Below are 14,239 nucleotides of genomic sequence, written 5' to 3' on the forward strand. Positions count from 1 at the left end.
GTAGTGCTGACTACGGCCCCTTAGAGACCAGTTCTTATAATTAACTAATCATAAAGGTGACAACATTTCACTGACATAATACACTGAGTGGGTGATGTTCTTCCTGGGTTGGACTTTTTTGCTTATTTCTTGAAAGGCATTGGAAACAAAATGAGCACATGGTGAGCAGAAAATTATTTATGCCCTATAAATACCACGCCACAATGTATGCAGTGTGTAAAACTCAAGGGATTTAAGGCTTCTTGGGGAAAATAAAGAGTTTAATTCCTGTAGGAGATTATCACAGTGTGTGTTTTTCTTACTGCCAACAAATTGAAAAGAAAGAAATGTAGATGTAATTCTTTAAAAGGCGTATTTCAAGTAGTGTCTCATTTCATTGGTCTAATTTGTTTTCAAGAACACACATTAAAAGGTACTATATGTCGCTACATAGCTAATGTTAGCATTAACAGCTGTTTAGTTACTAGTCCAGACGAAACATTCCTTCATTCCTTTACTCGTCAACAGTTGTCTCTAGTGGTGGAAAGCAACACCAACGTTAACTCTTGTTTCGCTTCTATTTAACTTTTTTCCCACTTTTATGCTAAGGAAGTTAGCATGCTAACCAGCTAGCCACATCCTGTAATAGTCCTAAAACCTGGAAACAAGTTAGCATTTTAGCACCTCTGGTTCCCTCATCTCAAAGTCAATGGGCCTTTTGTTAAAATGGCTGAAATAAGGTCTGTGGTTTTAACACAAGATTAATACACATTTCATGTTTTATTCTACGACATAAAATATGTCAGAAAATACCTCATTTTATGATTTTTTGAAGGCTTTTACATGTCTCAAAAAAGACGGTTGCTAGCAAGTGGCTAAATGAGACTTCAGAGGTTGTTGGGGTTGTTAACATGAAAACAGGTCTACCAGTGCGCCTTTACAGCCTTGTTGTGTTTCTACTCACGCTCTTTAAAACTATCAAACTTTAAGGTGAAATTTGTTTATAGCCTAACATTAGCTTTTTACTTCTGATTGTTTTTTTTTGAAGCCAAAATACAAAGTTCTGAAGATTATCTTGTTGAAAAAAATGTTTAAGTATCATAAACTTTTGTTGGTCACAGTTTATTTTCTGCAATAATCCAAAAACCAATGGACAAATCCTTATTGGCTCTTTACGGAGGGAACCAGGGTGATGCTAACTTCCGGGTTGGCCTGCAAAAACATCCCTGCACCACTCTATACCATCAAGCGATAGTGAGTCAGTGTAATTTCTAACTGCAATCTATTATAAACAAGACGCCACATACACATTCAGAGTAGCATAAGACATAAATAAAATCTGAAATGTTGATTTTACTAAAATGTTAAAAGATAACTTATATTATTCACATACACACAGCACTGTTCAGGGCTACTGAAACAAGGGGAAACAATGCATTTACTGGAGACTATTTTGTGCTGCAGATTAATACACATTTGATGTTATTTTGAGTATTTAAAGCAGCAGGATGATGTGTGCAAAATAAACTGTCTGATCGTGGTGATGAAAGAAAATGTCATTCCGTGCAACACTGTTTTTAGCTGTTTTTTGGCGACAACTTAACAGAGGAATAAATCAGGCTTTGATTACAAAGCTAATACTTGGTGGTGGGATCAATTCATTGTTGGATTGATTGACAATTGGAAAAATATTGAACATCGCCAGCCCTGTTCTTTAAATATACGACTCATTTAAGATCGTTGCATGTAAAACTGTCTAATTTTAAGTGTTTTATTTCCTATAAATTGCATTTAGTATGTTTTTCCAAACAAGAAAAATATTATTTTTTATTGAAAGTGTGCTTGAGAGCAAATCACGTAACCATATATTCACAAGGTATACCACAATTTATTATAAGACAAATAACTTCTGTTATTATACCGCAATTAGTGGATATATAAATCCGATTGTATGTTTTTACTGAACCTCTGAAACCACACAGAATGACCTGGAGCTGTTTTATATTTTCTTCTCTCTCTGCAGATCAGACCAGGACGCGACTGTGAGCCAGTTGGATTGTGAACCTCACAGCAGCTTCCTTTTTCAGACTGAACCATGTGTGGAAATAACACTGATGGGAGACATTTCCAGCAGCCCATGTTTGAACTCTCTATTATAGAGCTGCACGAAAAACTGTTGTTTCTGATCAGACGGAACAGAGATTCAACCAAGGATGGAAAAATGAATCTTTGAGGAGGATATTTTCCAGAGCACTTAATGTTGGACTGTGATTGTTCTGCCTTTTTTTTTTTAATTTCACATTCAACAAAAATAGAGTGAACTAGTGTTTGTAAATAATTAGTGGAGTCAGTTTCACCAAACCTGAAATACTAGATGGATGGAGTGAAGCCAATCAGGCCGCACATAGCACCAACCAAGTCATCCATCAGAGAAAAATACTAAGTTCCCAGTGATTGTCAAATCGTTCTGGCAGTGTCTGAACTGTCTTTCTGTGGTGAACCCCACCCATCTGGCATGAAGGAAGCCCCAGAAACAAACTGAAACATATTTGCAAACACTGAGGAGGATCAGTTCTTTATCTCTTTGCCTCTCGACTCTGAAGGCTTGAGCGGGACTTCAAACCCACTGTAGCTTTGTTTCCACTCTGATCTCAAGCTGTTTTTTTTCTTTTTTCTTGACTAATTAAACTGAATTTTAATTTCAGTTTGTGTGCTCATTATTCATGTGCTGAGATGACCGTAATTAGCAGGAGAGGGGCATGACACCAGAGGGAGGAAATCGTTTAAAAATTCTCTGCTTTCAATAATAATTTGTCTGATGTGTTTTTTTTTCCCCACAAAAAAGGGGTTTAATAAACTACTTGCAAATTCCTATTATTACATCTGCTCCTCCCAGAATCCTCTAGTGTCAAACTCTGCATACATCAGTCTGCACAAGACATATTATAAGCAAAATAAGCAGTCAACACAATACCTGAGTATTCCCAGTCTCAAAAACACAGATTCAAACAGCCTGGGTTTCATATGTCACATACAAGAAACCTGAAACAACCACTGCACAGTGGACTTTGAAACTTGAAACTTTGCATCAGCACACCCACTGACACTGCTGTCAACCAAACAACAATAAACAACATAAACAAATAAAAGATGCTAACTACACTTAGCATCTTGATAAATCTGCTAGTCACTGATTTTGGCTCCTTGTGTGAGTCTGGATCTGACTGAGGCTCAAATATTGTATGGTTTAATCTCTCCAGCGTTTCCCCAAACGTTAACCATCTCAATACATTCTGCTCTTTCATTGGTCAACCTAACACAAGCAGTGGTTGTGGGCAATGCATATTTATAGATGCAGAATTTGTCAAAGAGGAAGTAAGAGCAGATGTGCTTCCAGCCTCTTTTAGGATTTTAAAAAACTCTATATGTGTTAAACAAAATATTAATCATAGCAGAGTAGTTTTACCTACATTAAAATGTGTCAGGGACACAACTTAAACAATTAGGAAAAAAGATTTTTGAGTGGGAGGAGACTTTAAATATTTGCTCTGAACAATCTCTGCATTTAAATCTTTGCAATATATTGAAAAAAAAAATCAGCTTGTTCACGAGCTACATTAGCAGGTGCATTGTGAGGATGTCGGCATCAGGCAAGTAGACAGAAACTATTAGAATTTGATCCTTAATTTAGGTCAAAACGCTCTTGATAAACTGCTGTTCAACAACATGTTGCCATTTTAAACAGGATGATTGATTTGACTTGTTATTGAGTTTCACTCTGTGGGTAGAGAGCAGAACGAACCTGTGAACCAAAGTTGTCCTTTAGAAAAGTTTCATATGAAATATTTATCATCCCTGTGGAGAAAATGGGATGCTGCGGTACGTAATTAAGGAAAATTGCACAGACTGAAGAATATAACACCTAATTAGTGTCTGCAGAGCAGAGATGGGAGTTATTATGGCAAAGAAAAAGAATGATACAAAACTGCAAAACATATTCGGTCTAAGATAATGTGTAATATACTGTATGCATCAGAATGATTGTACAGACTTAGAACTATTATATATCTCTGTGATTATATAGATGTGCAAATACAAGGCTTAGCACACGTCACTCATATCAATCATTTAGGCTTATTACAGGGAGAGAGATAATAGTGAAATCAATAGTAAATGGACATAAATTTAGGCTGTACATTTTGAGAACCACAACAAAGCCATCTTCCTATTGCCTCCTTGCTTTTTCTGCACTGTTACATTGTATTTAACAAATTTAAAAACTAGAAAAATAATAATAAATAATTAATAACTAACAGTATTTGTGACAAAAGCAGGAGTGTGGGCTTTGGATATGCTACAAAAATCATCTGAGAATGTGATGTCTGCCAAAGAGGGGGTTACTGACTGCTGGATTAGTAGGATACCCATACCTTTTCACATGCCATGGTAACTGTTTATTTATCATTATTGTTTTTTATTTCATGAAATAAAAAAAATAATTTCAATGTCTGTATGCAGCAGGGTCTGTATTTACTTCTTTCCACTTGAAAACTAACGATGATCTAAGATGTAATTTGCCCTGAGGTCCCCAAACTTTGCATAAAATGGCGTAAAATCCATAAAAAAAATGATCAGACTTTCGTAATTTCGCCTTTAAATTAATACACATATTAAGTAAGACATAGTACCTGACGTTATACTTTCTAAAAGTTTTAATAAATAAATTCCCCAGCTGCTCTACAGCGACATTAAGACACTCAGGCGATCTTTTGGCGCCACCCAGCGGTGATACCCTGTAATTACACCCCGGGCCCACTTCCGTTCCTCTAGTCAACACAAGGAAGTTCCACCGAGCGACATCAACCGAACCCCCGTCTTCCCCCGTTTCCTCACCGTATAGTCGTCAGAAAACGGTGCGTTTTCCCCTCATAGGAAGGTGACCGCTTACCTGTCGGGATGGCGATGTCAACATTTCAGAAGGTGACCCTCGCGACGTGTCTCGTGCTGTGCGTCGCGCTGCTGCTTCCCAAACTGCTGCTGTCCCGGGGGAGGAAGGATGCTGCCGAGCGGCCGGAGGGTGCGTCACCTTTAGCGGTTTCTCTTGATCGTTAAAATGTCTTCAGCTCGATGTTCGGTGGCTTTACGGGGAGGAAATGGGAGCTTTTAATTTACTGGCGTTTAACAGCGGTGGTGTAACGTTTATTTGTTTATTTTTTTTGCATCTCAAGCTAAAATGTGCACCGTACATTGTACAGTCGTTATTGCAGTTACACTTTCCTCCCTGAAGAGGGCGACAAAAACACTGATACATTTTTTTAAATAATGTAAAATATGTATAAAATAAATATGCACCCTAGCTAAAACTAACGCGGTCTACCTGTATTCATATTACTTGAGTGAACAAAATTAATTACTATGTTTTATGTTTTTATTGTATTTTAGGGTGTTGATGAAAAACATCAGTTGGTCAAACCTAATGTTTTTCTTTTAACCAGACACCAAAGGGCCTAAATTCTTTACTTTTTTGATTAATAAAATTGTGAAATATGCCTATTTTCCCAGAGCCCCATTTATATTTTTAGATTGTTTGTTTAAAATTAGCATAACACTAGAATATATTACATTTACAGTGATATAAAACACAGACAAGCTGCAGATCTTCACATTTGAGAGCTGGAACCAGAGAATGTTTTTTAAAATTATTTAAATTATGTTGATTTTCAGTCTTCTATTGTGTTTTTAAGTGCTTCTATTGTATTTTAAAGTAAACTAAACTTACTTTAAGTTCTTGAAGATGTTTCACTTCTCATCTGAAAGGCGTATTCAGTTCTGACTGTTGGGGAGTCCCAGGTGTTAAATCTCTTGTGGGGTCGTTACACCTTGACAGTCATTGAAGTCACCTGTGAGGAATTAGTTCTCCAAACAGAGGAGGTGGTCTACAGCATTAGTACTAACTGAATCTGTGTTACATTCTGTCTGGTATTTATGTCGTCCATTAGTCATGTTTTTTTGCTTTACCCGTCTTCTTCTCGCTGCAGGTTCAGGTCGTTTCCCGCCGATGATGCACCGTCAGATGGCTCCGGAGGGCCGCGGCCAGAGGGCGGCGAGCGCCGGCTTCTCCAGAGCCCACAACCCTGAGGCCATAGCCAAGGCGAAGGGAGTGGGAACGGGGGCGGGAACCGGAGGCAAATCCAACCTGGCAGGGCAGATCATCCCTGTGTACGGCTTCGGGATCCTACTCTACATCCTCTACATACTGTTCAAGGTGATTTATCTGCTGTTTTCTTGTTCATCCCAGGAGCCCAACTTTGTCCAACTAACAGTCCAAAATCCAAAGATATTAGTTTGAAAAGTTGGAGACAGAGGGCTTTTGGTATTTGTTATTCCTAAGAGTGAGTACGGACACTGCTGTGGGATTTGTTGTGCCTGTGTTTTTGGACTTTAAAATCTATTTTTATGTCCCTGTTAGATCACATCTAAGGGGAACAGCAAGCCATCAGAGGGCAGGTTTCCTTCAGTCCGGTCAGAGAACATGAAGAGAAAGATAAGTGAGTACCATTCAACCACAATTATACTCTTTCATCTAGCATTTAGCAACTTAATTCCACCTCAATTCTCAAACAAAATAAGCACTGTAGCTCTCTGAACAGACTTTTGGCTGTTTATCAAGGCTCTTCCTTCAGTCCGAATACACTTCTCTTCTGGGGACACACTCTGCTGCAGCACTGCAGTGTTGCACAAATGATATAAATATTTTAGTTGTTATTATCCAATGAGAGCTGTGAAACAACAGTTGGGAAAATAATAAGGGCTAAGGGACAAAAAAAGGGTGATGAGATCCACCAGTAATCAGGATTAACAGCGGCATAAATTCATTAAAAGCACAGAAAAACGGATGTACTACTCATTATCATGCTTGCTAGGTTTTGACACAATAAAACTGCACAGATGTCACTGTTAAAAAATGTAGATCACATGGTTAAAAACCCTTTTGTTAGAGTGAATTTTCCTCTTTTGCTGGCAGGATCTAAAAGAGGTCATGTAACTCAGGCAGAAATCTTCACAGCTGACGTGCCACATTCATCCTCATAGTGCATTAGTGTAATGAGAAATAAATTAATGTTAGTATTGATTCCCATAAAGCATCATACAGTAAGACGAATGGCAGCACACTCCGGATGTGAAAACAAGAACTACACCTGCCTGCACATGTTGGTCGATCAGATACTTGGAGTTTAATTTTCCAGATCAGTCTCACTCTCGACCTCCTCCTTTCTTTTTTCCCTCCTCCAGCCGACTTTGAACTGGCTCAGCTGCAGGAGAAACTGAGGGAAACCGAGCTGGTGATGGAGAATATCGTTTCCAATGCCCACCACAGCCCTGACAGGTGGGTGTGTTTATCATCATTCAGCCTCCTCCCTCTGTTTTTCCTGACAGGAATGACTCGTTTGATTGAGCTCATTTGTTTTAATTCAGTTTCATGCCTGCAGTAATCTCCTTCACAGACAATCACGACACTCCCATGAAGGAGAGTTCATTTCCTTTTCTCATGTGGGTTGTTTTTAACACTTTCATGTGTTATCTTCAATGACTGAGCTGCATTTTTAAATCTTATTAGTCAAAAGTTTACTTCACTGGGCTGTAATTAGGATGTGTCAGAGTATTTATTCTTTTGAGAGCGTTATAAGCATCTTTTGAATTTCTGTGTTATTTTTTGACCATATCCTCACAAATATTAAACTGCTGTGTTAAAATTGTAAAATATTAAAGAATTCAGACAGATCAGTGCCCAAACCACCAGAAATGCACAAAAAAATTTCCAGTCTGCGCTGCAGGGTGAAGGGAGTGATGGCAGATCAGGAGGAGAGCCTCCTGCAGCAGCTGACGGAGATAACCCGGGTGATGCAGGAGGGCCAGCTGGTGGAGGGCATGACTCCAGAGAAGAAAGCCCAGGACGACTGGGAAGGTACCTGAACGCTGCACGCTCTCAGAGGCTACTTTAAAATGTAGCGTTTAAAAGAAAACTGCTGTGACTTATTGTTGTGAATTCTGTTTCTGCTTGTTGGTGTGTTTAAGCAACATTAGCAAATATTTTACTTCAAAAAAGCAGCTTCAAAATCATTTTTATGATGACGCTGAATTTTCTTTTTTGTAATAAATGACTCATGAAATTTCTCTTACCCATAGATTATCCTGAGGAGCCTCATCAGTACTGGAAACATTCCCACTGCTGCTGTCAGCACAGTCAGCAGCACTACAGTCCACAGATGGAGACAGAGGCTGAGAGGACTGAAGGTGACGGAGCCGACCTGGTGGAAAACGTTCCTGCTGAGGACGTCATGGGCGGAGGAGAGGCCGAGGAGGCAGAGGTGCAGAGTGCAGACCCCCTGAGAGAACCTAATGCCACAGCAGTAAGTGAAGAAGGCGTGGGCCCGGAGAGTGATGTAGGTGTGAACGAGAGGGTGGACTTGCGTGAACACAAGCAGGGACGGGGCAAAATTGACCTGGGCGTCCCGGAGGAGGACCTGGCCGGAGTTCTGAAGGAGCTGGAGCTCACGCTGAAGATGACGTCCGTGATGGAGCAGGAGAAGATGGAGGACCTCACTCGGCCTGTGGAGACAGAACCTTCTCACACCCAGGTCAGACGGAGGAACAAGAGGAGGAGGGCGAAGAAAGCCGCACACTGACTCTCACATGATGCATACAAACTTTAGCCTGGGCCTGGGGTTTGTGAAGACATCTGTTCCTGTCAGATGGGCAGTAGCATGAAAGTTGGTGATAGCATGAAAATGTGTTGCTAGCCTGGTTTGTCTTTGCTTGAAGTGATTAAGTGAGATAATATGTGTATCTGGCACAGTTTTTATCACTAATATCAGCTTTATCCATAGGCTATTAAAGGAATAAGTATAGTTTATGGTCTTAAAACTTCCAAATATACTCAGCAGGGGCCCAGTTTTTAAATTATCTCCAGTCTGCACAAAGTAAAAATTCAGTTTTTCATTTAATTTAAATACACAAGAGGTGATTTAATGGAAGATTTAATGTAAAAAAATGTGATAACAATAGTTGACAACCAGTATCTTGACATACTGTTGGTTGTCAACAAAGTGAACAGTGTTTATTTCTGTCAGGGAAGTGTTAAGTTTGTTATAATACTTAATCTCCTAAAGCTTTTTTTCTCAGCAAGCATCAGTTTTTTCCCTGTAAAAAAAAACATAGTGTTATTCACATTGACTGCTTTCATTTAAGGCAGTTAAACAATTTATAAATGAATAGAAAACAAGACTGAATCAGGCCACTGCCAGAGTTATTTTAAACTTCACATCCGAGGTGTAATTTTTACCAACAAGGGGTCTGGATTTGATTGAACACCTTCAGTGTGAATAGACACAAGAAACACACTGAGGAAAAGAACAATGCATATGGGACATGAATAGTGTGTCCTCTGTCTCTGTGTTTGTGATGGAGAAATCACTTCCTGTACCAATAAGATTTCAAGCTTTTAACAAACCTTCTGTCTTCAACTCTAAATGATTTTAATATTTTTACTTTTATAGAATTTATTTATTTATTCACTGTTAATAAAAGCGCCTGAGAATGCATATCTATGATTAAAATAATGTGAATTAAGTTTTCTGGGTCCTCTAGTTTCCTCTGCACTTTTAAGTTTGAGTCAGACTCTTAAAGCTCCCTTTGTTTGTTACCTGCAGTTGATCCTGTAGATATTTAATGTGGTTTCACTGTAGGTTGGATAAATGTGTATTAGGGGGGAAACTAATGGAATGAAGTGCACCAGCACAATTCAAAAAAAGAATTTATTAATCGTATAATGGTACACCTTTACTCATACAAAAGCAACATCACTTGGTGGATGTCAGCCGAGAATATTTTGGATTAACAGTTTAGCAAGTGGCACATCACAACAATAACTTTCCCCTCTAAGCGTTACTCTGGTGAGTTGCATTAAGTGTCAGGTTGGTCTGGGATCTACAGGAAGTAGATCACCGGGCGGCTCACTGCCTCAGTGCTCCATTGGCTCATCAGGTGCCTCTCCAGCGGGCTCGTCTGCGGGCTGGGCAACCTGAGTCACACACAGAAATGTCCATCAGCACACACACTTAAGAATCTGATTCACTGACAATAATATTCTCAATGCAAAAACAGGCATTTTGTGTGTGTGTTACATAGATGTATCGTCAAATTAAAAGTCTACGTATGTGCCCTGGACCCTGGACATGTATTTTAACAGCATATACTAAAAGTGCATTTCAATGCAGAGCCTAAAGTAAGAGCTGGAAATACATCTTGATTCCAGACTGATTCTGCTTGTCACACTTTGCAGCTAACAACATGAAAAATTTAATTATTTGTCACCTTAAATTAAACCAAACATGAGTCCAAACTGGACTTGATAAATCCTTGAACCCTTCTCAGTACCTTTCTCTGTGGCCTCTCCTCCAGTCCCTCCAGGAACGGGGCGACATCATCATCATCATAAATGGTGAACTCCATTTCCTTCCCCACAATGCCGATGGAAACATTCTGAAAAATGTGGGATATTTACTAATGAAATAACCTGTAGATGATGGCGTTTAAATGAAGATCCTCAGAGATAAAGAGGGTTGGGCTTCAATAGCATTTTATCATATGTGAATTAAGTATCTTCTCGCCCAGTTGCACCACTTTTGAATCCTTTATTTACTTCTAGAAACTTATAGTAACATTTAAAAAACTAGAACTCAGTTTCACCAGATAGATTACCAGTCATATAAAACGATGTACGTACAACAACATCAGTAGCACAAGATTTGATAACTCATAGCTTAACAACTCTTAGAAACAAGATCCAAAAATAAAATACCTTGGTAGTGAGGTCCTGCTCAGTGGGGAGGGTTTCTCTGAGAGCACGGAGGCCATGCTGGACCAGCTCATTCAGATTACCTGAGAACAAAACAGGTCAGATACATTTAGATGTTTTGAATTAACTGACCAAACTGACTCTTTTTCAGCTCTTAGTTTCAACGGTTGAAATAAAGAGAGCACAGAGGCTGGAAAATTAAGTTTTTATCTTACAGTCAGAAAACTTGTCCATGCATCTCTCCAGGTAGGTACGAGCCGACTGAGAGCGAGCTCCGATCGACATGGCTTTGCAGTCAAAGTAGTTGGCTGATGGGCAGGTCTGGAAGATGTGAGGTCCCATGTCCTGGGTGACAAACAACAAATTAACATGAACCGTAGTCAAATTTCAGACTTAAATCCAGCTCTGTATGACCTCCATTCTTTCATAGTGGACTCTAAGAATTTAAAAGGAGATTAGAAGAGGAGAGTTGGAATATTTGACAAACAGTGTAAGTGAGCAAACTTACATCATAGCCAGCAATGAGGAGTCCAACGCCATAGGGCCTCCTTCCATACCTCTGTGTTGGGATTTGGGTTTCTGGAATTGCAGTCAAGGATCACTGCTGCCATTTGCACTTATTCTACTTTTCCAAAGCAGTCTGACAAGAAGCAGCCTGGTACACCCACTGACATAAATACAAACTTAAATTTCCAATACCTTCAACTGATTAGACTCTTTTAGAATTTTCCCTGCATTTAAGTCTCAACAACAGCATTTTTTTTTTCAGATTAACAATGGGGAGGATACTGCTGCCAACAAGAGAGACGAGGCGTGATGTAGGGAGGGGCCTGTCGAAGACAAATCTGGAGTCCAGGCACTCCTGACGCATGAAGTTACTGTGAGAGAGAGACAGTGTTGGTACTTATTAATTACATGTCTTAATGTACAGTTTCACTGAAAAGCTCCATCTAGACTATCAAAGCATCAGTGACTTACCAGAGCAGTCTGGCGTCAGCAGTCAGTCCAGCGATGGAAATACCAATATGGTTGTCGACATGGAGGATCTTCTTCTGGTGGGCAGCCAGTTCAGACTGGGCTCTCTGCAGACACACAAAACACGGTGCATTAATCATGTGTGATCAGGTACTTGCTGCAGGTTTTCTTGGGTGTTCCATGTGTTTAAATATCTTTTAAAAAGGTCCCATAAAATGATAGTGAGATCATAATTTTCTTTCACAGTTTGATGTTTTTTCCAAATCGAAACAGGTTGCCAAGGTGGCACTTAATATAATCAATATTAATGAGAGTTTAGAGTAAACTGACACTTGAAAACACACCTCTGACCCAGATGGCTCCTGCTTGTGGTAGTTAGCATGAAAGTTGAAATGTATCATATTATACTGACAGGTGTTTCAATTATTTTGTCCACCCAATTTATATCAGTGAGGGTAGGCTAAATAACAGAAACACCCATCTGGATAATGCAATACAGATCAGCAGCACCACAAACTATATCCTTCAAAATGATCGCACAGTTTAATCACACAAACTGAACATTCAAACCTTCACAAAAGGAGGATTTATTACAGTACTGCTCTATTAGACTGCATTAGTGTGACGTAAGCGTTCCTAATAATCTGCCATCTGAGTGTTTACTGCATGTATTTGTGGCAAACAGAAACGGTTACGGAGATAAAACAATAACATGCAGCATTAAAAAACACAGGATTGTCCTTAAAACCAAGTTCAATATAGTCTCTTTAAAAACATGGACAGTGATGAGTTCTGTAGCAATAAAACTGTAGCAAAAACTGACTGAAACAGCACGAGAATCACAGACTGTATTGATGAGACGCTGAATTTACCTTTAGTGCAACCAGGACTGCATGGGTTCTGGATTTGAGTCCTACAGTTGCAGAGCCTTGCTTCACTGCCTCCATGGCATACTCGATCTGATGAATGCGGCCCTGGGATTAAATGAATTAGCAATATTGTTATTGTGCTTTTTTTTCATCATGCACAGCCAGTAAAAGACACAGGTGAAGGCAGACGCGACTTACCTGCGGGCTCCATACTGTTACATCGTTGTCGTACTGGTTGCGGAACTAAAGATACAAACAAGACACATATTTGAACGTGATATAAATAAAACAGACACTTATTATATAAAACATCAGAGGTGAGCTTACATAGTTGTCTTGCATTGTTAGCGGTTTCCTCAGTTACAGCCTGAGACTACACAAGGATCTGAACCTGTCTTCACTCCGGTTCTCTCTAGACTGAGGTTTTAAATTACCACCGTGCCTGAATAATTGATAATCCCAACTTTGTGTTCAGCCACTCATCAGAGAGAGCCACGCAACAGAGAACAAGCATCAAGCTAGTAAAGTGTTATTAATAATCATGTTCAGCGCTGGGTCCTGGGGGTAGGCTATCTCACATTAGCTGACTATCATACAATAAAACAGTATTATATAAGAGTTTATTGAATTTTAACAGTGACCAGCTACTTGAATTGTATGTTATAACTTCACATAAAGAGTTATTAGAGTCTGAGGGAAAACGAAAGTAAAAGACCGGACACTTCCACTGCAGGTTTGAGTGATGCTAAGTCAGCCTGTGCGGGCTAACTTCTGCTAGCTCCTAGCGTGCTAGAAACTAACAACGGGCTTGTGATAAGTTATTATTTAGCACTAAATTAAAATAAATCGGGTTAATTATAAACACCGTTTAATATGATATCGTTCGCTAAATGCTGGCTGTGAGCTATTTCTTTGAACACAAAGTTAGTTCGATTAGCATCACAGCGGCTAACGTTAGCGGCTACTGAAGGTGTTTTGCTTACTCACAGTGCCAAAGTTAGCTAACTAACGACCGCTTAGCGTCAGTGAATGACTCCCTTTTTCTGAATATCTTGATGTGAACTTGTCGTGCGATTTACCTGCTATGCAAACCTATTAATATGATGTTTAATTGACCAACATATATTCAATTTCATTCATTCTTACCATCTCTGCTTCTAAATGTGTCGCCTCTCTCCGCCGGTGCTGTGATCTTTACTTGATTTATTTTCCTAGACGCTGCGTCAGGGAAAATAGTCGAACCCCGATTGCAAATCGGTAATCGACTGCGTAAAGTTGTGACTGGCAAAACAAACTTATCACATTATTTTAATATTTTATCGTACAGATTTTAAAAGCTAAATAATGGAAACAACCATATGTATCTATAAGGATAACACAGAGACGCTGTATATATTTTAAAAGCGATTTTCACGTCAGACAGGTACATAACCAATGATTTTAGACCTTGAATTTAGGATTATTATAGAATTTTCATCTTTATTTAGCTGTTATTTAACAACATATAAATGTAGATTTTACAGTTAATGGTTCCAATTTGTTATTTATTTATTTGTAT

At 39.1% G+C, this 14,239-nt stretch overlaps 3 protein-coding genes across 4 annotated transcripts in view; 2 read left to right on the forward strand and 1 right to left on the reverse strand.

The window, feature by feature from the left end:
• The window catches only part of LOC108894925 (rhombotin-1), a 10,750-nt gene extending 8,067 nt beyond the window's left edge, over positions 1-2,683 (forward strand). For both annotated transcript variants that reach the window (XM_018693563.2, XM_018693562.2), the window contains one exon: positions 2,003-2,683. The gene's annotated coding sequence lies outside the window, so the exon portion shown is untranslated. The remainder of the gene's footprint in view (positions 1-2,002) is intronic.
• Positions 2,684-4,768: 2,085 nt separating this feature from the next.
• On the forward strand, positions 4,769-9,627 carry ric3b (RIC3 acetylcholine receptor chaperone b). Its single transcript, XM_018693559.2, has 6 exons — positions 4,769-5,056; positions 6,018-6,244; positions 6,449-6,527; positions 7,273-7,366; positions 7,815-7,945; positions 8,167-9,627. Exons 1-6 carry the CDS (start codon positions 4,936-4,938, stop codon positions 8,664-8,666), a joined length of 1,152 nt encoding a protein of 383 aa, XP_018549075.1. The 5' UTR covers positions 4,769-4,935; the 3' UTR covers positions 8,667-9,627.
• Positions 9,628-9,775: 148 nt separating this feature from the next.
• On the reverse strand, positions 9,776-13,905 carry psma1 (proteasome 20S subunit alpha 1). Its single transcript, XM_018693560.2, has 10 exons — positions 13,828-13,905; positions 12,880-12,924; positions 12,685-12,786; positions 11,816-11,919; positions 11,627-11,715; positions 11,346-11,416; positions 11,053-11,182; positions 10,841-10,920; positions 10,417-10,521; positions 9,776-10,060 (listed from the first exon to the last, which is right to left on the reverse strand). Exons 1-10 carry the CDS (start codon positions 13,828-13,830, stop codon positions 10,001-10,003), a joined length of 789 nt encoding a protein of 262 aa, XP_018549076.1. The 5' UTR covers positions 13,831-13,905; the 3' UTR covers positions 9,776-10,000.
• Positions 13,906-14,239: the final 334 nt, after the last annotated feature.

The sequence above is a fragment of the Lates calcarifer genome, linkage group LG10 (genome assembly GCF_001640805.2).
Source record: "Lates calcarifer isolate ASB-BC8 linkage group LG10, TLL_Latcal_v3, whole genome shotgun sequence".
NCBI lineage: Eukaryota > Metazoa > Chordata > Actinopteri > Centropomidae > Lates > Lates calcarifer.